General features: G+C 68.1%; 1 protein-coding gene across 1 annotated transcript; it reads left to right on the plus strand.

Annotated features, from left to right (window-relative positions):
- Positions 1-1,792: 1,792 nt before the first annotated feature.
- LOC137466485 (NPC1-like intracellular cholesterol transporter 1) lies at positions 1,793-26,696 on the plus strand. Its single transcript, XM_068178214.1, has 19 exons — positions 1,793-1,865; positions 4,232-5,748; positions 6,863-6,963; positions 8,893-9,062; positions 9,659-9,787; positions 11,166-11,348; positions 12,453-12,567; positions 13,384-13,511; positions 13,837-13,974; positions 15,106-15,195; positions 16,457-16,647; positions 16,725-16,852; positions 17,842-17,962; positions 18,929-18,984; positions 20,856-21,006; positions 22,761-22,992; positions 24,701-24,814; positions 25,601-25,763; positions 26,206-26,696. Exons 1-19 carry the CDS (start codon positions 1,812-1,814, stop codon positions 26,694-26,696), a joined length of 4,272 nt encoding a protein of 1,423 aa, XP_068034315.1. The 5' UTR covers positions 1,793-1,811.
- Positions 26,697-26,759: the final 63 nt, after the last annotated feature.

A 26,759-nucleotide genomic window follows, 5' to 3' on the forward strand; every position in this document is an offset into this window, starting at 1 on the left:
CCGTTTTCTCCCCATTTTGGTGCCCATGGGTGCCCCCCTGATGCCACCCTGACCTCCCAGATTTCCGATTTGGTGCCCATGGGTGCCCCCCTGGTGCCACCGCTTGCCACCCTGACCCCCAAATCCCCGTTTGCCCCCATTCCGGTGCCCCCTGATGCCACCCTGGTGCCATCCTGAGCTCCCCAAATCCCCGGTTTCCCCCATTTTGGTGCCACCTTGTGCCACCTTGTGCCACCCTGAACTCGCAAATTCCCCATTTGGTGCCCGAGGGTGCCCCCTGATGCCACCCTGACGCCCCAAATCCTTATTTTCTCTCCATTTCGATGCCCCCTGATGCCACCCTGGCCCCACCCCGTGCCACCCTGACCCCCCAAATCCCCGTTCTACCCCGTTTTGGTGCCCCCCTGTGCCACCCTGATGCCACCCTGACCTCCAAAATCCCCCTCTTCCCCCATTTTGGTGCCCCCTGATGCCATCCCGTGCCACCCTGACCCCAAATCCCCTCTTCCCCCATTCCGGTGCCCGTGGGTGCCACCCTGATGCCACCCTGGCCCCCCAAATCCCCTCTTCCCCCATTCCGGTGCCCGCTGGTGCCACCCTGATGCCACCCTGACCCTAAATCCCCGTTTTCCCCCATTTTGGTGCCCCCTGATGCCACTCTGTGCCACCTTTTGCCACCCCGTGCCACCCTGACCCCCCAAATCCCCTCTTCCCCCATTCCGGTGCCACCCTGGGCCCCCAAATCCCCGTTCTCTCCCATTCCGATGCCACCCTGATGCCACCCTGACCCCGAATCCCCGTTCTCTCCCATTCCAGTGCCACCCTGATGCCACCCTGACCCCGAATCCCCGTTCTCTCCCATTCCGGTGCCCGCCGGTGCCACCCTGACCCCAAATCCCTGTTCTCTCCCATTCCGGTGCCACCCTGATGCCACCCTGACCCCGAATCCCCGTTCTCTCCCATTCCGGTGCCACCCTGATGCCACCCTGACCCCAAATCCCCGTTCTCTCCCATTCCGGTGCCACCCTGATGCCACCCTGACCCCAAATCCCCGTTTTCTCCCATTCCGGTGCCACCCTGATGCCACCCTGACCCCAAATCCCCTCTTCCCCCATTCCGGTGCCACCCTGACCCCGAATCCCCGTTCTCTCCCATTCTGGTGCCACCCTGACCCCAAATCCCCATTCTCTCCCATTCTGGTGCCACCCTGACCCCGAATCCCCGTTCTCTCCCATTCCGGTGCCACCCTGATGCCACCCTGACCCCGAATCCCCGTTCTCTCCCATTCCGGTGCCACCCTGATGCCACCCTGACCCCGAATCCCCGTTCTCTCCCATTCCGATGCCCGCCGGTGCCACCCTGACCCCGAATCCCCGTTCTCTCCCATTCCGGTGCCACCCTGATGCCACCCTGACCCCGAATCCCCGTTCTCTCCCATTCCGGTGCCCGCCGGTGCCACCCTGACCCCGAATCCCCGTTCTCTCCCATTCCGGTGCCACCCTGATGCCACCCTGACCCCGAATCCCCGTTCTCTCCCATTCCGGTGCCACCCTGATGCCACCCTGACCCCGAATCCCCGTTCTCTCCCATTCCGGTGCCCGCCGCCGCCCGCAGGTGGCACTGCCGGCCCGTGCCCGCCGGGTGCCAGCCGCGGCACCCCCCGATCGATCGATCGATCGGGTTAATGATCGATCCGCGCCCGCCGCTGATTGGCCCCGCTGCCATCGTGCCAGCCGTGCCCTGCCCGCCTGGCACCGGTGCCCGGGGGGGGTTTAAAGGCGCGCCCGGCACTCGGGGGCACCCCCGGCAGCATGGCACACGCCCTGGCACTGCCCGCTGCCCTCCTGGCAGCGCTGCTGGCGCTGGTGAGGGACAGGCGACACCGCGGGGAGGGCGGGGGGCACCGGCGCGGTGCCAGTCGGGTGGCATTTGGGAGGCGAGGGTGGCAGAGCCGGGGACACCCTTGTGGTGCCAATCGGGTGGCATTTGGGTGGCACTCGGAAGGTTTGGGGGTGGCAGAGCCGGGGACACCCTTGTGGTGCCAATCGGGTGGCATTTGGGTGGCACTCGGAAGGTTTGGGGGTGGCAGAGCCGGGGACACCCTTGTGGTGCCAATCGGGTGGCATTTGGGTGGCACTCGGAAGGTTTGGGGGTGGCAGAGCCGGGGACACCCTTGTGGTGCCAATCGGGTGGCATTTGGGTGGCACTCGGAAGGTTTGGGGGTGGCAGAGCCGGGGACACCCTTGTGGTGCCAGGCAGGTGGCATTTGCGTGGCACTCGGAAGGTCTGGGGGTGGCAGAGCTGGGGACACCCTTGTGGTGCCAATCGGGTGGCATTTGGGTGGCACTCGGAAGGTTTGGGGGTGGCAGAGCTGGGGACACGATTGTGGTGCCAATCGGGTGGCATTTGGGTGGCACTCGGAAGGTTTGGGGGTGGCAGAGCCGGGGACACCCTTGTGGTGCCAATCGGGTGGCATTTGGGTGGCACTCGGAAGGTTTGGGGGTGGCAGAGCTGGGGACACCCTTGTGGTGCCAATCGGGTGGCATTTGGGTGGCATCCGGAAGGTTTGGGGGTGGCAGAGCCGGGAGCACCCTTGTGGTGCCAATCGGGTGGCATTTGGGTGGCATTTCCGAGGAGAGGGTGGCAGAACCAGTGGGACACGATTGTGGTGCCCACCTCGTGGCATTTGGGTGGCACTCGGAAGGTTTGGGGGTGGCAGAGCTGGGGACACCCTTGTGGTGCCAGGCAGGTGGCATTTGGGTGGCACTCGGAAGGTTTGGGGGTGGCAGAGCCGGGGACACCCTTGTGGTGCCAATCGGGTGGCATTTGGGTGGCATTTCCGAGGAGAGGGTGGCAGAACCAGGGGGACACGATTGTGGTGCCAATCGGGTGGCATTTGGGTGGCACTCGGAAGGTTTGGGGGTGGCAGAGCTGGGGACACCCTTGTGGTGCCAGGCAGGTGGCATTTGGGTGGCACTCGGAAGGTTTGGGGGTGGCAGAGCCGGGGACACCCTTGTGGTGCCAATCGGGTGGCATTTGGGTGGCACTCGGAAGGTTTGGGGGTGGCAGAGCCAGGGGGCACCATCGTGGTGCCCTCCTGGTGGCATTTGGGAGGGGCTGAGGGGGACACCCCGGAGGTGCCCTTTGGGTGCCCACCGGGCGCCCTTTGGGTGGCATCTGGGTGGCACTCAGAGGTGGCAGGGCCGGGACACCACGCAGGCGCCCACTGGGTGCCCACTGGGTGCCCCCTGGGTGCCCACTGTCAGGGCTGATGTGGAGGAGCTGGGAGTGGCAGAGCCGCTCCTTGTGGTGCCCTCGGGTGGCACCCGGGTGGCACTGGGAGGGGGTGCTGTGTGGCACAGCAGGGGGACACTGCTGTGGTGCCCATCCGGTGCCCTCTGGGTGGCATTTGGGTGGCATTTGGGGTGACTGGGGGTGGCAGCGTTAGGGGGACACCTCCGCTGTGCCCATCAGGTGCCACTTGGGTGCCACTTGGGGGGAATGGGGGTGGCAGGATGTGGGGACAATGTCGCGGCGCCCACCGGGTGCCATCTGGGCATCATTCAGCGGAACTGAAGGTGGCAGAGTGTGGGGACACCTCCATGGTGCCCATCAGGTGCCACGTGGGGTGACTGGGGGTGGCACAGTGTGGGGACACCTCCGTGGTGCCCATCAGGTGCCACCTGGGGTGACCGGGCATGGCACGGCTGTGGTGACCCCTCCGTGGTGCCCATCAGGTGCCACCTGAGGTGACCGGGCATGGCACGGCTGTGGTGACACCTCCGTGGTGCCCATCAGGTGCCACCTGGGGTGACCGGGGATGGCACGGCTGTGGTGACACCTCCATGGTGCCCATCAGGTGCCACGTGGGGTGACCGGGGATGGCACGACTGTGGTGACACCTCCGTGGTGCCCATCAGGTGCCACCTGGGGTGACCGGGCATGGCACGGCTGTGGTGACACCTCCGTGGTGCCCATCAGGTGCCACCTGGGGTGACCGGGCATGGCACGGCTGTGGTGACCCCTCCGTGGTGCCCATCAGGTGCCATTTGTGGGGACTGGGCCTGGCACAGTGTGGGACACTGCTCTGGTGCCCACCGGGCGCTATCTGGGCGTCGCTGGGAGGAACCGAAGGTGGCACAGCTGTGGCGACACCTCCTCGGTGCCCACCAAGATCCCCTGGACCCCTCGAGGTGCCCGCACCGAGCCGTGCCCACCCCTGTGCCCGCAGGCGTCGCCGTCGCTGACCCCCGTGCGCCAGGCCGGCGTCTGCGCCTTCTACGGCGAGTGCGGGCGCAACCCCGAGGTCAACGTGTCGCTGGTGCCCTCCAAGGTGCCCTGCCTGTCCAACACGCCGGCGCGGGTGGCATCGGGCGCGCTGCTGGCGCTGCTGCGCTCCGTGTGCCCCGAGCTGGCACGCGGGCACAACGGGAGCGCGCGGGTGTGCTGCAGCTACGCGCAGCTCAGCGCGCTGAGCCTCAGCGTGGGGCTGTCGGGCGCCGTGCTGGCGCGGTGCCCGGCCTGTGCCCGCAACTTCGCCAACCTCTACTGCCACAACATCTGCAGCCCCGACCAGAGCCTCTTCACCAACGTCACGCGCGTGGGCGACTACGCCGCGGTGCCCGGTGCCCGCGCCGTGCTGGAGTACCAGCTCTTCTACCGGCGCCGCTACGCCGAGGCCGCCTTCGCGTCGTGCCAGGGCGTGCGGCTGCCCGCCACGGGCGGCTATGCCATCTCCACCATGTGCGGGCGCTACGGTGCCCAGCTGTGCACGGCGCAGCGCTGGCTGGACTTCCAGGGCGACAAGAACAACGGCTTGGCACCGCTGCAGATCGACTTCCAGCTGCTGCCCGACGGCGCCGAGCCCGGCGAGGGCATCGCCCCGCTGGACGCGCCCGCCTGGCGCTGCGACCAAGCGCCCGACGAGGGCCAGGAGCCGTGCTCGTGCCAGGACTGCGCCCAGGCCTGCCCGCCCGTGGTGCCACCCTCGGGGCCGCCGCCGCCCTTCCGCATCGGCCGCGCCGACGGCGTGCTGGTGGTGTGCGCGCTGCTCTTTGCCAGCCTGGCCCTGGCATTCCTGGCGGCCGTGCTGTGCCGCCGGGGCGCCGCCGGGGCCGCGCCGGAGCCGCGTGCCCGCGGGCGCTCGCGGCGGGTGGGCGAAGGTTGGCAGCGCGTCCTGGAGCGGGCGTTCCGCCGCTGGGGCACGGCGGTGGCGGCGCGTCCCGTGCCGGTGCTGGCGGTGGCGGTGGCGGTGGCCGGCGGGCTCTCGGCCGGGCTCGCCACCCTGCGCCTCACCACGGACCCCGTGGAGCTGTGGTCGGCAGCTGGCAGCCGTGCCAGGCAGGAGAAGGCGTTCCACGACCGCCACTTCGGGCCCTTCCTGCGCACCAACCAGGTGATCGTGACGGCGCCGGGGCGCCCTGGCATCGCCTACGACTCGGTGGTGCTGGGCACCAAGAACTTCAGCGGGGTGCTGGCGCTCGACGTGCTGCGGGTGCTGCTGGAGCTGCAGGACGAGCTGGCGGGCATCGCGGCGTGGGCACCGGGCGCGGGCAGGAACGTGACGCTGCGCGACGTGTGCTATGCCCCTCTGAACCCCGGCGCGCCCGGCGTGGGCGACTGCGCCGTGTCCAGCGTCACGCAGTACTTCCAGAACAACCGCAGCCGCCTGGAGCTCCGCGACTGGCAGCAGGATGGCAAGCAGCAGGGCACCGTGGACTGGCACGACCACCTCATCTACTGCGTCAAGTGGGTGCCGCGCGGGGGGCGCGGGGTCTGTGGGGGCGCGGTGTGGCGCGGTGCCCGTGGGGTGGGGTTGGGGTGGTGCCCAAGGGGCTCTGCCCATGATTTGGTGCCCATGGGGTGCCCAGGTGCGGGCTTCGGGTGTCCCACGGGGTGCTGGACATGGCACGGCGCCTGTGGTGTGCCCATGTGTGGGGCCGGGGTGATGCCCATGGGGCGCTGCCCATGTTTTGGTGCCCTTGGGGTGCCCAGGTGTGGAGCCACCCGCGTGTCCCCCGTCACTCTGGGGTGCCAGGCCGTGGGTTCGGGGTGTCACCCGCGTGTCCCCAGTGCCAACCCGGTGCTCTGAGGTGCCACCCGCGTGCCCCCCATGACTCTGGGGTGCCAGGCCGTGGGTTCAGGGTGTCACCCGCGTGTCCCCAGTGCCAGCCTGGTGCTCTGAGGTGCCACCCGCGTGTCCCCCGTCACTCTGGGGTGCCAGGCCGTGGGTTCAGGGTGTCACCCGCGTGTCCCCAGTGCCAACCTGGTGCTCTGAGGTGCCACTCGCGTGTCCCCCGTCACTCTGGGGTGCCAGGCCATGGGTTCAGGGTGTCACCCGCGTGTCCCCAGTGCCAGCCTGGTGCTCTGAGGTGCCACCCGCGTGTCCCCTGTCACTCTGGGGTGCCGGGCCGTGTCTCTGGGGTGCCACCCGCGTGTCCCCCGTCACTCTGGGGTGCCAGGCCGTGGGTTCAGGGTGTCACCCGCGTGTCCCCAGTGCCAACCTGGTGCTCTGAGGTGCCACCCGCGTGCCCCCCATGACTCTGGGGTGCCGGGCCGTGTCTCTGGGGTGCCACCCACATGTCCCCCATGCCAGCCGGGGTGTTGGGCCGTGTCTCTGGGGTGCCACCCACGTGTCCCCCATGCCAGCCGGGGTGTTGGGCCGTGTCTCTGGGGTGCCACCCACGTGTCCCCCATGCCAGCCGGGGTGTTGGGCCGTGTCTCTGGGGTGCCACCCACGTGTCCCCCATGCCAGCCGGGGTGTTGGGCCGTGTCTCTGGGGTGCCACCCGCGTGTCCCCCATGCCAGCCGGGGTGCCCGTCGGGCACAGCCCCGCTGACGCCCGCGGCGCTGTCGCCCCCAGCTCGCCGCTGTCGTTCAAGGACATCACGGCGCTGGAGCTGAGCTGCATGGCCGAGTACGGCGGGCCCGTGTTCCCCTACATCGCCCTGGGCGGCTACCGCGGTACGGGCACCGCGCGGGCACCGCCGTGGCACCCCCATGGCACTGTGGTGTCACCCTCATGGCACTGCGGTGTCACCCCCATGTCCCCGCGGTACGGGCACTGCACGGGCACCGCGGTGTCACCCTCATGGCACTGCAGTGTCACCCCCATGTCCCCGCGGTACGGGCACTGCACGGGCACCGCGGTGTCACCCTCATGGCACTGCGGTGTCACCCTCATGTCACCCCCATGTCCCCGCAGTATGGGCACCGCGCGGGCACCGCGGTGTCACCCTCATGGCACTGCAGTGTCACCCCCATGTCCCCGCGGTACGGGCACCGCGCGGGCACCGCGGTGTCACCCTCATGGCACTGCAGTGTCACCCCCATGTCCCCGCGGTACGGGCACCGCGCGGGCACCGCGGTGTCACCCTCATGGCACTGCAGTGTCACCCTCATGGCACTGCAGTGTCACCCCCATGTCCCCGCGGTACGGGCGCCGCGCGGGCACCGTGGTGTCACCCTCATGGCACTGCGGTGTCACCCTCATGGCACCCCCATGTCCCCGCAGTACGGTCACCGCGGTGTCACCCTCATGTCACCCCCATGTCCCCGCGGTATGGCCACCGCGCGGGCACCGCGGTGTCACCCTCATGGCACTGCGGTGTCACCCTCATGGCACTGCAGTGTCACCCTCATGGCACCTCCATGTCCCCGCGGTACGGGGCTGGGCACCGTCACGGCACCGCGGTGGCACCACAGTGTCACCCTCATGGCGCCTCCATGTCCCCGCGGTACGGGCACTGCGATGGCACCGCCATGGCACCACGGTGTCACCCCCATGTCACCTCCATGTCCCTGCCTTGTCTCCCCCCATGTCCCCTCAGTGTCACCTCCATGTGCCCACGATGTCACCTCCATGTGCCCATGATGTCACCTCCATGTGCCCACGATGTGTCCGCGGTGTCACCGCCATGTCCCTGCCATGTCCCTGCAGTGTCCCCGTCATGTCCTCGCAATGTCCTTGCCATGTCCCCTCCATGTCCCCACCATGTCCCCACGATGTTTCCGCCATGTCACCGTCGTGACACGGTGACCCCACGGTGTCCTCGCCGTGTCCCTGCCATGTCTCCACCATGTCCCTGTGATGTCACCACGATGTCCCCCGCTGTCCCTGCGATGTCCCCACCACGTCCCCCCGATGTCCCCTCAGTGTCCCCACGTGTCCCCCCCGACGTCCCCACGATGTCCTTGCCATGTCCCTGCAATGTCACCGCCATGTCCCCACCATGTCCCCATGGTGTCCCTGCGATATGACCTCCATGTGCCCGCCATGTCCCCCCGATGTCCCCACGGTGTCTCTGTGGTGTCCCCTCGTTGTCACCATGGTGTCCCAGCCACATCCCCGTGTGTCCCCGCGATGTCCCCACGGTGTCTCTGTGGTGTCCCCTCGTTGTCACCGTGGTGTCCCAGCCACGTCCCCGCGGTGTCCCCGCGATGTCCCCCGCGGTGTCTCTGTGGTGTCCCCGCGGTGTCTCTGTGGTGTCCCCGCGGTGTCACCGCGGTGTCTCTGTGGTGTCCCCGCGGTGTCCCCGCGGTGTCCCCGCGGTGTCCCTGTGGTGTCCCCGCGGTGTCTCTGTGGTGTCCCCGCGGTGTCTCTGTGGTGTCCCCGCGGTGTCACCGCGGTGTCTCTGTGGTGTCCCCGCGGTGTCCCTGTGGTGTCCCCGCGGTGTCCCCGCAGTGTCCCCGCGGTGTCTCTGTGGTGTCCCCGCGGTGTCTCTGTGGTGTCCCCGCGGTGTCCCCACGGTGTCACCGCGGTGTCTCTGTGGTGTCCCCGCGGTGTCTCCGTGGTGTCCCCGCGGTGTCCCCGCAGTGTCTCTGTGGTGTCTCCGCGGTGTCTCTGTGGTGTCCCCGCGGTGTCCCCGCGGTGTCACCGCGGTGTCCCCGCAGGGTCGGAGTACACGGAGGCCGAGGCGCTGATTGTCACCTACTCGCTGAACAACTTCCCGGCCGGGGACCCGCGCCTCGAGTGGGCGCTGAGCTGGGAGCGGCGCTTCCTGGCCGTGGTGCGCGACTTCCAGCGCCGCCACCGCCACCTCTCCGTCACCTTCATGGCCGAGGTGTCCCCTCTGTCCCCTCCGTGTCACCTCCGTGTCACCTCCGTGTCACCTCTGTGTCCCTGTGTGCCCCCCATGCCCCCTCCATGCCCCCCGTGCCCGCCCTGCCCCCGGTGCCCTCTCTATGTCCCCATGTCCCCCATGTCCCCAGTGCCCCCCATGTCCCTGGTGCCCCCCATGCCCCCGGTGTCCCCTCTATGTCCCTGTCCCCATGCCCCCAGTGCCCCCCATGCCCCCGGTGCCCCCGGTGCCCTCTCTATGTCCCTGTCCCCATGTCCCCAGTGCCCCCCATGTCCCTGGTGCCCCCCATGCCCCCGGTCCCCCCTCCATGTCCCTGTCCCCATGTCCCCAGTGCCCCCCATGCCCCGGTGCCCCCTCTATGTCCCTGTCCCCATGCCCCCCATGTCCCCATGCCCCCCCATGCTCCCGGTGCCCCCTCTATGTCCCTGTCCCCATGTACCCAGTGCCCCCCATGTCCCTGGTGCCCCCCATGCCCCCAGTGCCTCCTCGATATCCCTGTCCCCATGCCCCCCATGCCCCCCATGCCCCCCATGTCCCCGGTGCCCCCCGTGCCCCCTCAGCTGTCGCTGTGCCCTCAGCGCTCTCTGGAGGACGAGATCAGCCGCACGAGCGGGGAGGACCTGCCGGTGTTCGCCACCAGTTACCTGCTGGTCTTCGCCTACATCGCGCTGGCCCTGGGCGAGTACACGGCCTGGCGGCGGGTGCTGGTGAGCCCGGGGGCGCGGGGGGCACGGGGGTGGCAGAGGGACCTGGTGAGCCCCGAGGGCAAGGGAGGGCATGGGGGGTGGCACGGGGGTGACACAGGGTCCTGGTGAGCCCGGGGACACGGGGGGCACGGGGGTGACACAGGGTCCTGGTGAGCCCGGGGGCACGGGGGGCACGGGGGTGACACAGGGTCCTGGTGAGCCCGGGGGCACGGGGGGCACGGGGGTGACACAGGGTCCTGGTGAGCCCGGGGGTACGGGGGGCACGGGGGTGACACAGGGTCCTGGTGAGCCCGGGGGCACGGGGGGGCACGGGGGTGACACAGGGTCCTGGTGAGCCCCGGGGCACGGGGGGCACGGGGGTGACACAGGGTCCTGGTGAGCCCCGGGGCACGGGGGGCACGGGGGTGACACAGGGTCCTGGTGAGCCCCGGGGCACGGGGGGCACGGGGGTGACACAGGGTCCTGGTGAGCCCCGGGGCACGGGGGGCACGGGGGGGCACGGGGGGCACGGGGGTGACACAGGGTCCTGGTGAGCCCCGGGGCACGGGGGGCACGGGGGGCACGGGGGGGCACGGGGGCACGGTGGTGGGGAGCAGGGACCTGGTGAGCCCAAGGGGGTCGGTCTGGAGGGGTTCTGGGCAGTTCGGGGGTGCCAATCCGGGGATGCCAATCCGGGGGTGCCGACCCGGGAGTGCCAATCTGGCGGGGTTTCGGGGGTGCCAATCCGGGGGTGCTGATCCGGGGGTGCCAGTGCAGGGGGGTTCGGGGGTGCCGATCCGGGGGTGCTGAGCCGGGGATGCCGAGCCAGGGGTGCCAATCCAGGGGTACCAATCCAGGGGTGCCATTCCGGGGTGCCAATCCGGGGTGCCAATCCAGGGGTACCAATCCAGGGGTACCAATCCAGGGGTGCCGAGCCGGGGGTGCCAATCCAGGGGTACCAATCCAGGGGTGCCATTCCGGGGTGCCAATCCGGGGTGCCAATCCAGGGGTACCAATCCAGGGGTACCAATCCAGGGGTGCCAATCGGGGGTGCCAATCCAGGGGTGCCACTGCGGGGTGCCAATCCGGGGTGCCAGTCCAGGGGTGCCGAGCCGGGGGTGCCAATCCAGGGGTACCAATCCGGGGGTGCCAATCTGGGGTACCAATCCAGGGGTGCCGAGCCGGGGAGCCAATCCGGGGAGCCAATCCGGGGGTGCCAATCCAGGGGTGCCAATCCAGGGGTGCCAATCCGGGGTGCCAATCCGGGGGTGCCAATCCAGGGGTTCCAATCCGGGGAGCCAATCCGGGGGTGCTGACCCAAGGGTGCCAATCCGTGGGGGTTCGGGGATGCCGAGGGCGGGGGTACCGATCCAGAGGTGCCAACCCGGGGGTGCCGCAGGTGGAGTCGAAGGTGACGCTGGCACTGGGTGGCATCGCCGTGGTGCTGGGGGCCGTGCTGGCCGCCATGGGGCTGCTGGCGCTGCTGGGGCTGCCCTCGTCCCTCATCATCATCGAGGTCGTGCCCTTCCTCGTGCTGGCCGTGGGCGCCGACAACATCTTCATCTTCGTGCAGGAGCTGCAGGTGGGGGCACCTGGGCACCGGGGGCACCGGGGGCACCGGGAGGAACTGGGGGAACAGGGAGGCACTGGGGGACACTGGGGGATGGGGGCACCGGGGGATGGGGGGCACTGGGGGATGGGGGGCACCGGGGTCACTGGGGGGCACTGGGGGATGGGGAGCACCGGGGGAAACCGGGGGGCACCGGGGGGCACCGGGGGCACCGGGGGATGGGGGGCACTGGGGGATGGGGGGCACCGGGGTCACTGGGGGATGGGGAGCACCGGGGGAAACCGGGGGGCACCGGGGGGCACCGGGGGCACCGGGGGATGGGGGGCACTGGGGGATGGGGGGCACCGGGGTCACTGGGGGGCACTGGGGGATGGGGAGCACCGGGGGAAACCGGGGGGCACCGGGGGCACCGGGGGCACCGGGGGATGGGGGGCACTGGGGGATGGGGGGCACCGGGGTCACTGGGGGATGGGGAGCACCGGGGGAAACCGGGGGGCACCGGGGGGCACCGGGGGCACCGGGGGATGGGGGGCACTGGGGGATGGGGGGCACCGGGGTCACTGGGGGGCACTGGGGGATGGGGAGCACCGGGGGAAACCGGGGGGCACCGGGGGCACCGGGGGCACCGGGGGCACCGGGGGATGGGGGGCACTGGGGGATGGGGGGCACCGGGGTCACTGGGGGATGGGGAGCACCGGGGGAAACCGGGGGGCACCGGGGGGCACCGGGGGCACCGGGGGATGGGGGGCACCGGGGGATGGGGGCACCGGGGGAAACCGGGGGGCACCGGGGGGCACCGGGGGCACCAGGGGATGGGGGGCACCGGGGGATGGGGGGCACCGGGGTCACTGGGGGGCACTGGGGGATGGGGAGCACCGGGGGATGGGGGGCACCGGGGGATGGAGGTGGCACAGGGACTTGGGGGGCACAGGGTGGGGCACAGGCACTTGGGCGATCTGGGGGGGCCCCTGGGTATCTGGGGCGCCCCTGGGTGCCCCCTGGATCTGGGGGCGCCCCTGGGTGCCCCTGGGTGTCCCCTGGATCTGGGGGTGCCCCTGGGTGCCCCCGGGTGTCTGGGGGTGCCCCTGGGTGCCCCTGACCCCGCCCTGGCAGCAGCAGTCGCAGCGGGAGCCGGGCGAGACGCGGGAGCAGCACGTGGGGCGGGTGCTGGCACAGGTGGCACCGAGCATGGTGCTCTGCAGCCTCTCCGAGACCCTCTGCTTCCTCCTCGGTGCGCCGGGGGGCACCGCGGGCACCGGGGGGCACGGGGGGGACCGGGGGCGCGGGGAGGACTGGGGGCACGGGGGGCATGGTAGGCATCGGGGGGCACCGGGGGGGATCGGGGAGTCCGGGGGCCACCGGGGGGGATCGGGGAGTCCGGGGGCCACCGGGGGGGATCGCTGGGGTCTGGGGGGCACCGGGGGGGATCGGGGAGTCCGGGGGCCACCGGGGGGGATCGGTGGGTCCGGGGGGCACCGGGGGCACAGAGGACACAGGAGCATGGAGGGCACAGGGGGCACCGGAGGATGGAGGTGGCGCAGGGACATGGGGGGCACGGAGTGCATGTCTGGTGACCCGGGGGGTGCCAGGGGGGTGCCAGGGGGTCTCTGGTGACCCGGGGGGTGCCATGGGGGTGCCAGGGGGTCTCCGGTGACCCGGGGGGTGCCAGGGGGTCTCTGGTGACCCGGGGGGTGCCAGGGGGGTGCCAGGGGGGTGCCAGGGGGTCTCTGGTGACCCGGGGGTGCCAGGGGGTCTCTGGTGACCCGGGGGGTGCCAGGGGGGTGCCAGGGGGGTGCCAGGGGGTCTCTGGTGACCCGGGGGTGCCAGGGGGTCTCTGGTGACCCGGGGGGTGCCAGGGGGGTGCCAGGGGGGTGCCAGGGGGTCTCTGGTGACCCGGGGGGTTCCAGGGAGGTGCCAGGGGGTATCCGGTGACCCGAATGATGCCAGAGGGTCTCTGGTGACCCGGGAGGTGCCAGGGGGGGTACCAGGGGGTCTCTGGTGACCCGGGGGGTGCCAGGGGGTCTCCGGTGACCCGGGGGTCCCGCAGGTGCCCTCTCGTCCATGCCAGCCGTGCGCACCTTCGCCCTCACGGCCGCGCTCGCCATCGCCCTGGACCTGGCACTGCAGCTCTCGGCCTTCGTGGCCCTGGTGGCACTGGACAGCCGCAGACAGGAGGTGGCACCGGGGGCACCGCGGGGCACGGGCTGGGCACGGGGCGGGTGTGAGGGTCCCCAGGGTGGGCACGGGTGGGTGTGGGAACCCCAGGGTGGGCACAGAGTGGATGGGGATCCCCAGGGTGGGCACAGGGACCCCAGGGTGGGCACAGGGTGGGTGAGGGATCCCCAGGGTGGGTGTGAGGATGCCCAGGGTGGGCACAGGGTGCCCATGAAGCCGCAAGGGTGGCTGAGGGTCCCCAGGCTGTGCCCACGGTGGGCAGGGGACACCCGCGGGGCACGGGGGGGGCTGCAGAGGTGCCGTGCCAACCCCCCCGTGCCCCCAGGCCGGCCGCTTCGACTTCTGCTGCTGCTGCGGGATGGGCAAGGGGGGCACGGCCGACGTGGGCACGGGGCTGCTGCGCCCCCTCCTCGAGCGCTACTACACCCCCGTGCTGCTGCACCCCCTGGTGCGGCCCGCCGTGGTGAGGGCACGGGGGCACGGGGGGCATTGGGGGGCACTGGGGGCACTGGGGGCATTGGGGGAATTGGGGGCTCGGTGGAAATTGGGGGCACTGGGGGCACTGGGGACATCGGGGGGCACGGGGGGCATTGGGGCCACTGGGGTGAAAGGAGGGCACTGGTGGCACTGGGGGCATTGGGGGGCACCGGGGGGCACGGGGGGCATTGGGGCCACTGGGGGGAAAGGAGGGCACTGGGGGCACTGGGGGCATTGGGGGGCATCGGGGGGCACGGGGGGCATTGGGACCACTGGGGGGAAAGGAGGGCACTGGTGGCACTGGGGGCATTGGGGGAATTGGGGGGCACGGGGGGCATTGGGGCCACTGGGGGGAAAGGAGGGCACTGGGGGCATTGGGGGGCACCGGGGGCATTGGGGTTTTGGGGTGACACGAGGGGTCTGTAGGGTTTTGGGGGTTCGGGGGGTCCGTGTGGGGGTTTTTGGGGGACACGAAGGGGCCGTGGGGGTTTTGGGGTTCGGGGAGTTCGGGGGTTCGGGGGGTTTGGGGTTCGGGGGGTTCGGGGGTTTGGGGTTCAGGGGGATTGGGGTTCGGGGGGTTTGGGGTTCGGGGGGTTTTGGGGGTTTGGGGGTTTGGGGTTCGGGGGGTTTAGGGTTCGAGGGGTTTTGGGTTTCGGGGGTTTGGGGTTCAGGGGGTTTGGGGTTCGAGGGGTTTTGGGGGTTTGGGGTTCGGGGGTTTGGGGTTTCGGGGGTTTGGGGTTCAGGGGGTTTGGGGTTCGGGGGGGTTTGGGGTTCAGGGGGTTTGGGGTTCGAGGGGTTTGGGTTTCGGGGGTTTGGGAGTTTGGGGTTCGGGGGTTTGGGGTTCAGGGGGTTTGGGGTTCGGGGGTTTGGGGGTTTGGGGTTCGGGGGTTTGGGGTTCAGGGGGTTTGGGGTTCGGGGGGTTTTGGGTTTTGGGAGTTTGGGGTTCAGGGGGTTTGGGATTCGGGGGGTTTTGGGTTTCGGGGGTTCAGGGGCTTGGGGTTTGGGGGGTTTGGGGTTTTGGGGGTTTGGGGGTTTGGGGTTCGGGGGGTTTTGGGTTTCGGGATTTCGGGGGCCCTGGGGTTTTGGGGTTCGCTCCCTGAGCAGAGCCCCTGCCCAGGTGCTGCTGTTCCTGTTCCTGGCCTGCTCCGGGCTCTTCCTGCTCTTCCACGTGTCCGTGGGGCTGGACCAGGAGCTGGCACTGCCCGAGGTGGGCACCGCACCCACAGCGGTGGGACAGGGGGACAGCAGGGGGACACAGCGGGGGACAGCGGGGACAGACCGGGGGACAATGCAGGACACACCCGGGGGACACCGGCGACACATGGGGGGACAATGGGGCCCTCTGGGGAGAGCTGGGGGGGTGCCCCCATGGGGAAGCTTGGGGTCACATGGGGGTGTGACATGGGTACACATGACAGGGGTGTGACATGGGGACACATGACAGGAGTGACACGGCCCTGTGTGGGGACACACAGGGATGTTGGGACCCCTCTGGAACCCCTCTGAGACCTCTTTGGGACCCATTGGGTGCCCACCATGGTGGTCCTTAGATGACCATTGAGTCTCCATTGGGTGCCCATTGAGTGCCCATTGAGTGCCCATTGGGTGCCCATTGAATGACCATTGAGTGCCTATTGAATGACAATTGAATGACCATTGAATGACCATTGGGTGCCCATTGAATGACCATTGCGTGCCCATTGGGTGCTCATTGAATGACTATTGAATGACCATTGAATGACCATTGGGTGCCCATTGAGTGCCCATTGGGTGCCCATTAATGCCCATTGAATGACTATTGAATGACCATTGAATGACCACTGAATGACCATTGTGTGTCCATTGAGTGCCCATTGATTGACCATTGAATGACCATTGGGTGCCCGTTGAGTGCCTATTGGGTGCCCATTGAGTGTCCATTGGGTGCCCATTGATTGACCATTGAATGACCATTGGGTGGCCATTGAAAGACCTTTGGGTGCCCATTAATGCCCATTGAATGACCATTGAATGACCACTGAATGACCATTGGGTGGCCATTGGGTGCCCATTGAGCAACCATTGGGTGTCCATTGAGTGCCCATTGATTGACCATTGAATGACCATTGGGTGGCCATTGGGTGCCCATTGATTGACCATTGAATGACCATTGGGTGGCCATTGGGTGCCCATTGAACAACCATTGGGTGCCCATTGATTGACCATTGAATGACCATTGGGTGGCCATTGGGTGCCCATTGAACAACCATTGGGTGCCCATTGATTGACCATTGAATGACCATTGGGTGGCCATTGGGTGCCCATTGAACAACCATTGGGTGTCCATTGAGTTCCCATTGATTGACCATTGAATGACCATTGGGTGTCCATTGGGTGTCCACTGGAACCTCATTGGGACCCCTTTGGGATCCCTCTGGGCCCCTTGGGCCGCCCCGCGGGTGCCACCCCTGATGCCCGCCTGTCCCCAGGACTCGTACCTGCTGCCGTACTTCTCGGCGCTGAACCAGTACCTGGCCGTGGGTGTCCCCACCTACTTTGTCACCACGGGTGGGTACAACTTCTCCTCGGAGAATGGCACCAACGCCATCTGCTCCAGCGCCGGCTGCGACGCCGACTCGCTGACCCAGACCATCCAGCTGGCCACGCTCTTCCCCAACGTGTGAGTGACCGGCGACACCCGCAGGCACCCGGGCTGGCCGTGCCCGGCTCGTGCCAGCCCCGTGCCCCCTGTCCCAGGTCCTACCTGGCCATCCCGGCCACCTCGTGGGTGGATGATTTCCTGGACTGGCTGAACCCCACGGTGCGCTGCTGCCGCATCCACCAGAGCGGGGAGCACAAGGGCGAGTTCTGTCCCTCCACCAGCAGTGAGTGTGGGGCTGGGGGACGGCGGCTACTCTGTGGTGGCCACTGGGTGCCCACCATGGTGGTCCTTAGGTGTACATGGAGTGTCCATCACCATGGCCATTGGGTGCTCACTATGGTGGTCCTTAGGTGTACATTGAGTGTCCACCACCATGGACCACCGTGGACCACTGTGGACCACCGTGTCCACCATCACCATTGGGTGCTCAGCATAGTGACCATTGGGTGGCCATTGGGTGGCCATTGGGTGCCCACTGAATGACCATTGGGTGCCCATTGGTTGCCCCCTAGGTTTCCATTGGGTGCCCATTGGGTGTCAATTGAATGACCATTGGGTGTCCATTGGGCACCCATTGATTGACTGTTGGGCATCCATTGGGTGCTCATTGGTTGCCCACCACAGCGGTCATTGGATTCCCATTGGGCATCCATTGAATGCCCATTGGGTGTCCACTGGATGTCCTATGGGTGCCCACTGGGTGCCCATTGATTGCCCATTGGTTATCCATTGGGTGCTCTTTGGATGTCCATTGGTTGTCCATTGGGCGCCAACTGAGTGACCATTGGTTGCCCATTGGGTGGCCATTGATTGACCATGGGGTGTCCATTGGTCGCCCACCACGGTGGTCATTGGGTGCCCTTTGGGCATCGAGTGACCATTGGTTGTCCATTGGGTGGCCATTGATTGACCATTGGTTTTCCATTGGGCGCCCATTGAGTGACCATTGCGCATCCATTGGGTGTCCATTGGTCGCCCACCATGGTGGTCATTGGGTGCCCATTGATTGACCATTGAATGCCCATTGGGTGGCCATTGATTAACCATTGGGCGTCCATTGGTCGCCCACCACGGTGGCCATTGTGTACCTACTGCGATGACCGCCGGGCGCCTGCCTGTTGCCTGCTGCGGTGGCCACTGCGCGCCCTCTGCGTGCCCGCCGTGGTGCCCCGCGGCGCCCGGTGGCCGCGCTGACCCCGCGTGTGCCCGCAGCCGACCCGAGCTGCGCTTTGGGCAAGTGCCTGAAGGAGGTGCGGCGGCCCACGGCCGCGGAGTTCCAGCGCTTCCTGCCCTGGTTCCTGCAGGACCGGCCCACCCTGCACTGCGCCAAGGGGTGAGTGGCGCCGCGTGGCACCGCCTGGCACCGTGGTGACACTGGGGTGTGCCACCAGCGGGACACAGCGCAGGGGGAAATGCCACCCACGGGGACACGGAGGTGGGTGGCACTGTGGAGGCATCTAGGGGTGGGTGCCACTCGTGGGGACACTGAGGAGAAGGTGGCACTCGGGGGGAGCAGCCAAGGGCACGCCCGGTGGTGGGGGGCACCTGTGGGGACACATCAAGGGGAGGTGGCACCGGTGGGGACACCTTGTGGAGGTAATGCCACCACTGGGACACACCCAGGGGGAGGTGGCACCTGTGGGGACATCTTGGAGAGTTAAAGCCACCACTGGGACACACCCAGGGGTGGGTGGCACCTGTGGGGACACCTTGTGGAGGTAATGCCACCACTGGGACACACCCAGGGGGAGGTGGCACCTGTGGGGACATCTTGGAGAGTTAAAGCCACCACTGGGACACACCCAGGGGTGGGTGGCACCTGTGGGGACACCTTGTGGAGGTAATGCCACCACTGGGACACACCCAGGGGGAGGTGGCACCTGTGGGGCCACCCAGGGGTTGGTGTCACCCAAAGAGCCACCTTGCGGGGGCAGCCGGGGCTCGGTGCCACCCACGAGGGTGGTGACACCCAGAGACACGAACAGCAGCGTGGGCACTGCCCGGGTGTCCCCTGGGTGTCCCCGGGTGTCCCCTGGTGTCCCCCGGGTGTCCCCTGGGTGTACCCCGGTGTCCCCTGGGTGTCCCCAGGTATCCCCAGGTGTCCCCCGGGTGTCCCCAGGTGTCCCCCGGGTGTCCCCTGGGTGTCCCCCGGTATCCCTGGGTGTCCCCTGGGTGTCCCCTGGGTGTCCCCAGGTGTCCCCTGGGTGTCCCCTGGGTGTCCCTGGGTGTCCCCGGGTGTCCCCTGGGTGTCCCCTGGGTGTCCCTGGGTGTCCCCTGACCATCCCGGGTGTCCCCGCAGTGGCCTGGGCGCCTACGACACGGCCGTGAGCATGGACAGCAACGGCACCATCCTGGGTGAGTGCGGAGTGACCACTGACCCTGAGTGACCGCTGAGTGACCACTGAGTGACCACTGAGTGACCACTGACCGCTGAGTGACCGCTGAGTGACCGCTGACTGCTGAGTGACTGCTGAGTGACCACTGAGTGACCACTGACCGCTGAGTGACCGCTGAGTGACCGCTGAGTGACCGCTGAGTGACCACTGAGCACTGAGTGACCGCTGAGTGACCACTGACTGCTGACCACAGAGTGACCACTGAGTGACTGCTGACCACTGAGTGACCACTGAGTGACTACTGAGTGACCGCTGATTACTGATTGCTGAGTGACCACTGAGTGACCACTGACTGCTGACCACAGAGTGACCACTGACCCCCGGGAGTGACCACTGACTCCCAGGGGTGACCACTAACCATTAGAGTGACCACTGACCACTGGGGGTGACCACTGACCACCAGAGTGACTGCTGCCCCCAGAGTGACCATTGCCCCCGCAGTGACCGGTGCCCCTAGAGTGACCACTGCCCCCAGAGTGACCACTGCCCCCATGGTGACCGGTGCCCCTGGACTGACCACTGCCCTTAGAGTGACCACTGCCCTCTTGGTGCCTGCTGCCCCCGTGGTGACCACTGCCCCTGGATTGACCACTGCCCCCAGATTGACCACTGCCCCCAGAGTGACCACTGCCCCCGTGGTGACCACTGCCCTCAGAGTGACCACTGCCCCTGCGGTGACCGGTGCCCCTGGATTGACCACTTCCCCTAGAGTGACCACTGCCCTCTTGGTGCCCGCTGCCCCCGTGGTGACCGGTGCCCCTGGATTGACTACTGCCCCCAGAGTGACCACTGCCCCCAGAGTGACCACTGCCCCCAGAGTGACCACTGCCCCTGGATTGACCACTGACCATAGAGTGACCACTGCCCCCAGAGTGACCACTGACCATAGAGTGACCACTGCCCCCAGAGTGACCACTGACCATAGACTGACCACTGCCCCCTTGGTGCCCGCTGCCCCCATGGTGACCAGTGCCCCTGGATTGACCACTGCCCCTAGAGTGACCACTTCCCCCAGAGTGACCACTGCCCCTGCGGTGACCGGTGCCCCTGGATTGACCACTTCCCCTAGAGTGACCACTGCCCTCTTGGTGCCCGCTGCCCCCGTGGTGACCGGTGCCCCTGGATTGACCACTGCCCCCAGAGTGACCACTGCCCCCAGAGTGACCACTGACCATAGAGTGACCGCTGCCCCCAGAGTGACCACTGACCATAGAGTGACCGCTGCCCCCAGAGTGACCACTGACCATAGACTGACCACTGCCCCCTTGGTGCCCGCTGCCCCCATGGTGACCAGTGCCCCTGGATTGACCACTGCCCTCAGAGTGACCACTGCCCCCAGAGTGACCACTGCCCCCAGAGTGACCACTGACCATAGAGTGACCACTGCCCCCTTGGTGCCCGCTGCCCCCATGGTGACCAGTGCCCCTGGATTGACCACTGCCCCTAGAGTGACCACTTCCCCCAGAGTGACCACTGCCCCTGCGGTGACCGGTGCCCCTGGATTGACCACTTCCCCTAGAGTGACCACTGCCCTCTTGGTGCCCGCTGCCCCCGTGGTGACCGGTGCCCCTGGATTGACCACTGCCCCCAGAGTGACCACTGACCATAGAGTGACCGCTGCCCCCAGAGTGACCACTGACCATAGAGTGACCGCTGCCCCCAGAGTGACCACTGACCATAGAGTGACCACTGCCCCCTTGGTGCCCACTGCCCCCGTGGTGACCGGTGTCCCTGGACTGACCACTGGCCCCAGAGTGACCACTGGCCCCAGAGTGACCACTGCCCCCAGAGTGACCACTGCCCCCAGAGTGACCGCTGCCCTGTCCGCAGCCACGCGCTTCATGGCGTACCAGCGGCCGCTGCGCACGTCCCAGGAGTACACGGGTGCCCTGCGCGCTGCCCGCGCCTTGGCAGAGCGCATCACGGGCACCCTGCGCGCCGTGCCCGGCACCGACCCCACCTTCCGCGTCTTCCCCTACACGTGAGTGGCACTGCCACCCCGCGGGCGCCGCCACACGCGGGGGGACCCGCTGGGGGCCCGGGCTCACTGTGGGTGCCCGCTGAGCAGTGGCCAGGTGGCGGTGCCCAGCTCAGGGTGCCCGTTCTGGGGCGATGGGGGTGCCCCGGTTGGGGGTCACAAGGGGGTGCCCAGGTCAGGGGTCACTGTGGGTGCCCATTTTAGGGGTTGCCAGGTAGCGGTGCCCAGCTTAGGGGTGCCCATCCTGGGGTCAGTGGGGGTCCCAGCTTAAGTGAGGGGTGCCCAGATCAGGGTGCCCATCCCTGGGTGCCCAGGCCAGGGCTTAGAGGGCGTCCCAACTCAGGGGTGCCCAGGTAAGGGATGTCCTCACCAGGGCGCCCAGTGCCCATTTGGGGTGCCCAGTGCCTATTTCAGGGTGCCCAGTGCCCATTTTGGGGTGCCCAGTGCCCATACCGCGATACCCAGTGCCTATTTTGGGGTGCCCAATGCTATATCAGGGTGCCTGGTGCCAATTTTGGGGTCCCAGTTCTCATATCAGGGTGCCCAGTGCCCATATCACAGTATCCAGTACCCGTTTCGGGGTGCCCAGTGCCCATATTAGAGTGCCCAGTGCCTATTTTGGGGTGCCCAGTGCCCATATCAGGGGTCCCGGTACCCATTTTGGGGTGCCCAGTGCCCTTTTTGGGGTGCCCAGTGCCCATATCAGGGGTCCCAGTACCCATTTTGGGTTGCCCAGTGCCCATATCAGGGGTCCCAGTACCCATTTTGGGTTGCCCAGTGCCCATATCAGGGGTCCTGGTACCCATTTTGGGGTGCCCAGTGCCCTTTTTGGGGTGCCCAGTGCCCATATCAGGGGTCCCAGTACCCATTTTGGGTTGCCCAGTGCCCATATCAGGGGTCCCAGTACTCATTTTGGGTTGCCCAGTGCCCATATCAGGGGTCCTGGTACCCATTTTGGGGTGCCCAGTGCCCATTTTGGGGTGCCCAGTGCCCATATTAGAGTGCCCAGTGCCCATTTTGGGGTGCCCGGTGCCCATTTTGGGTTGCCCAGTGCCCATATCAGGGGTCCCAGTACCCCTTTTGGGTTGACCAGTGCCCATATCAGGGGTCCTGGTATCCATTTTGGGGTGCCCAGTGCCCATTTTGGGGTGCCCAGTGCCCATTTTGAGGTGCCCAGTGCCCATATTAGAGTGCCCAGTGCCCATTTTGGGGTGCCCAGTGCCCATTTTGAGGTGCCCAGTGCCCATATTAGAGTGCCCAGTGCCCATTTTGCGGTGCCCAGTGCCCATTTTGGGGTGCCCAGTGCCCATATTAGAGTGCCCAGTGCCCATTTTGGGGTGCCCAGTGCCCATATGAGAGTGCCCAGTGCCCATTTTGGGGTGCCCAGTGCCCATATGAGAGTGCCCAGTGCCCATTTTGGGGTGCCCAGTGCCCATTTTGAGGTGCCCAGTGCCCATATTAGAGTGCCCAGTGCCCATTTCGGGGTGCCCAGTGCCCATATTAGAGTGCCCAGTGCCCATTTTGGGGTGCCCAGTGCCCATTTTGAGGTGCCCAGTGCCCATATTAGAGTGCCCAGTGCCCATATTAGAGTGCCCAGTGCCCATTTTGGGGTGCCCGGTGCCCATATCACGATACCCAGTGCCCATATTAGAGTGCCCAGTGCCCATTTTGGGGTGCCCGGTGCCCATTTTGGGGTGCCCAGTGCCCATCTCAAGGTCCCCGGTGCCACAGCGGTGCCAGCGCGGTGCCACCCGCAGGGTGACGTACGTGTACTACGAGCAGTACCTGACCGTGGTGTACGAGGGGCTGGTGACGCTGGCACTGTGCCTGGTGCCCACCTTCGCCGTGTCCTTCCTGCTGCTGGGCATGGATGCCCGCTCCAGCCTGGCCACGCTGCTCACCATCGCCATGGTGCTGCTGGGCACCGTGGGCTGCATGGCGCTCTGGGCAGTGCCCTACAACGCCGTGGCACTCATCAACCTCGTGGCGGTGCGGGCACGGGCGCCGCGGGGGCACGGCGCGGGGCACGGGGACGTGGGGTGGCACAGGGCATGCTGGGTGGCACCGGGACGTGGGGTGGCACAGGGACATGGGGCACGGCACGGGGCACGGGGACGTGGGGTGGCACGGGGCACACTGGGTGGCACTGGGACGTGGGGTGGCACGGGGGCACGGGGCACGGCGCGGGGCACGGGGACGTGGGGTGGCACTGGGACGTGGGGTGGCACAGGGACACGGGGCACGCAGGGGGGCACGGGGACGTGGGGTGGCACAGGGACACGGGGCACGGCGGGTGTCACGGGGACCTGGGGTGGCACTGGGACACGGGGCACGCAGGGGGGCACGGGGACGTGGGGTGGCACAGGGACACGGGGCACGCTGGTTGGCACCGGGACGTGGGGTGGCACGGGGACACGGGGCACGGCGGGTGTCACGGGGACCTGGGGTGGCACTGGGACACGGGGCACGCAGGGGGGCACGGGGACGTGGGGTGGCACAGGGACACGGGGCACGCTGGGTGGCACCGGGACGTGGGGTGGCACAGGGACACGGGGCACGGCGGGTGGCACTGGGACGTGGGGTGGCACTGGGACACGGGGCACGGCGGGGGGCACGGGGACGTGGGGTGGCACGGGGCACGCTGGGTGGCACTGGGACGTGGGGTGGCACTGGGACGTGGGGTGGCACAGGGACACGGGGCACGGTGGGTGGCACAGGGCATGCTGGGTGGCACTGGGACGTGGGGTGGCACGGGGACACGGGGCACGGTGGGTGGCACAGGGCATGCTGGGTGGCACTGGGACGTGGGGTGGCACGGGGGCACGGGGTACGCTGGGTGGCACCGGGACGTGGGGTGGCACGGGGACATGGGGCACGGCGGGTGTCACGGGGACGTGGGGTGGCACAGGGGCACGGGGCACGGCGGGTGTCACGGGGACGTGGGGTGGCACTGGGACGTGGGGTGGCACAGGGACACGGGGCACGCTGGGTGGCACCGGGACGTGGGGTGGCACGGGGACATGGGGCACGGCGGGTGGCACCGGGACGTGGGGTGGCACAGGGGCACGGGGCACGGCGGGTGTCACGGGGACGTGGGGTGGCACGGGGCACGCTGGGTGGCACTGGGACGTGGGGTGGCACAGGGACACGGGGCACGGCGGGTGGCACTGGGACGTGGGGTGGCACAGGGACACGGGGCATGGCAGGTGTCACGGGGACGTGGGGTGGCACGGGGACACGGGGCACGGTGGGTGGCACAGGGACATGGGGTGGCACCGGGACGTGGGGTGGCACAGGGACACGGGGCACGCTGGGTGGCACTGGGATGTGGGGTGGCACAGGGACGTGGGGTGGCACAGGGACACAGGGCACGGCGGGTGGCACGGGGATGCGGGGTGGCACAGGGATGTGGGGCACATTCGGTGGCACTGGGCACGTGAGGTGGGACATGGGGCGGCTTTGGGGGGCACAGGAGGTGGCAGCAGGAGCTGGGGCATACGGACTGGCACGGGGGTGGCTTTGGAGGCACGGGGTGGCTCTGGTGGCCCAGGGGCCGGCTCTGGTGGCCCAGGGGCTGGCTCTGGGGGCACGGGGTGGCTCTGGGGGTGGCTCGGGTGGCACAGGGTGATTCTGGTGGCCCAGGGGGTGGCTCCGGGGGCACAGGCGGTGCCCGGGCTGACAGCCCGGTGCCCCACAGGCCGTTGGCATCTCGGTGGAGTTCGTGTCCCACATCACCTGCGCCTTCGCCCGCAGCCGCCAGCCCACGCGGGTGGCACGAGCCGCCGAGGCCACTGTCACCATGGGCAGCAAGGTGGGCACGGGGGACACCGCGGGACACCCTGCCGCGATCGGGGTGGCACCGCGGGACCCCGAACCCTCCTGGGCTGGGGGTGGCACCGTGGGACCCCAAACTCTCCTGGGGCACGGGGTGGCACCGTGGGACCTCCTGGGCTGGGGGTGACACTTTGGGACCTCAAACCCTCCTTGGGCTGGGGGTGGCACCGTGGGACCTCCTGGGGGTGACACTTTGGCGACCCCAAACCCTCCTGGGCCAGGGGCTGGCACCGTGGGACCCCAAACTCTCCTGGGGATGGGGGTGGCACCGTGGGACCCCAAACTCTCTTGGGGTGGGAGGTGGCACCGTGGGACCTCTGGGCTGGGGGTGGCACCGTGGGACCTCCTGGGGGTGGCACCGTGGGACCCCAAAATCTCCTGGAGGTGGGGGTGGCACCGTGGGACCCCAAACTCTCCTGGAGGTGGGGGTGGCACCGTGGGACCTCCTGGGGCTGGCACCGTGGGACCCCAAACCCTCCTGGGGCAGGGGGTGACACTTTGGGACCCCAAACCCTCCTGGAGGTGGGGGTGGCACCGTGGGACCCCAAACTCTCTTGGGGTGGGAGGTGGCACCGTGGGACCTCTGGGCTGGGGGTGGCACCGCGGGACCTGCTGGGGGTGGCACTGCGGGCCGCTGTCCCCCGCGGGGCGGTGTCACCCAGGGGTGGCCGCTGTCCCCCGCGGGGCGGTGTCACCCAGGGGTGGCCGCTGTCCCCCGCGGGACGGTGTCACCCAGGGGTGGCGGCTGTCGCTGTCGCCGCAGGTGGTGGCGGGGGTGGCCATGACCAACCTGCCGGGCGTGGTGGTGCTGGCGTTCGCCAAGGCGCGCCTGGTGCAGATCTTCTTCTTCCGCCTCAACCTCATCATCACCGTGCTGGGGCTGGCACACGGGCTGGCATTCCTGCCCGTGCTGCTCAGCTACGTCGGTACGGGGGCACCGCGGGCACGGGGGACGGGCACGGGGACAGGGACACCGTGTCACCTCCGGGACAGGGACAGGGACGGGGACAGGGATGGGGACAGTGGCACCTCTGGGATAGGGACAGGGACACCGTGTCACCTCCGGGACAGGGACAGTGGCACCGCGGGCACGGCACGGGGACAGGGGCAGTGGCACCTCTGGGACAGGGATAGTGTCAACTCCAGGACAAGGACAGGGTGGCACTGGCACCGAGTCTGTGTCACCTCTGGGACAGTGGCAGTGTCACCATGTCACCTCTGCAGGAACAGGGACAATGTGACACTGGGTCTGTGTCACCTCCAGGACAGGGACAGGGACAGTGACACCGTGCCCATTGTCCCCTCAGCGTGGGGGACAGGGACAGTGTCACCTCGGGGACAGTGACACCGTCCCCATTGTCCCCACAGGGCCCAGGCCGCAGGTGCCAGCGGGGGAGGACGCGCCAGGGGACATCGCGCAGGGGACAGCGCTGGGCCTGAGCAACCCCCACTTCAAGGACACGGACACAGACATGGACAGGGACACGGACAAGGACAGGGACACGGGCAAGGACACGGGCAAGGACAAGGACATGGACAAGGACAAGGACAAGGACACGAACAAGGACACGGGCAAGGACAAGGACAAGGACACGGGCAAGGACACGGGCAAGGACAAGGACACAGACACGAACAAGGACACGGGCAAGGACAAGGACAAGGACACGGACACAAGCAAGGACAAGGACACGGACAAGGACAAGGACACGGACACGGGCAAGGACAAGGACACGGACACGGACACGAGCAAGGACAAGGACACGGACAAGGACAAGGACATGGACACGACCAAGGACACGGACAAGGACAAGGACACGGACACGAGCAAGGACAAGGACACGGTGTCCGGGAAGGGCTGAGCCCTGCTGTCCCCCCTGCCCCTCCCCCCTTTCTATTTAAACTGGTTTTGTCACATCCTGGAC

This window comes from Anomalospiza imberbis, unplaced genomic scaffold (assembly GCF_031753505.1).
Source record: "Anomalospiza imberbis isolate Cuckoo-Finch-1a 21T00152 unplaced genomic scaffold, ASM3175350v1 scaffold_227, whole genome shotgun sequence".
In the NCBI taxonomy this organism is placed as follows: Eukaryota; Metazoa; Chordata; class Aves; order Passeriformes; family Viduidae; genus Anomalospiza; species Anomalospiza imberbis.

What these genes read in the sequence shown, in the direction of transcription:
- LOC137466485 (XM_068178214.1), top strand. Translation starts at nt 1,812, where the DNA reads ATGGCACACGCCCTGGCACTGCCCGCTGCCCTCCTGGCAGCGCTGCTG. An exon ending in TGGCAGCGCTGCTGGCGCTG is followed by an intron (nt 1,866 to 4,231) that starts GTGAGGGACAGG and finishes CTGTGCCCGCAG; the next exon opens with GCGTCGCCGTCGCTGACCCC. An exon ending in ACCCTGCACTGCGCCAAGGG is followed by an intron (nt 17,963 to 18,928) that starts GTGAGTGGCGCC and finishes GTGTCCCCGCAG; the next exon opens with TGGCCTGGGCGCCTACGACA.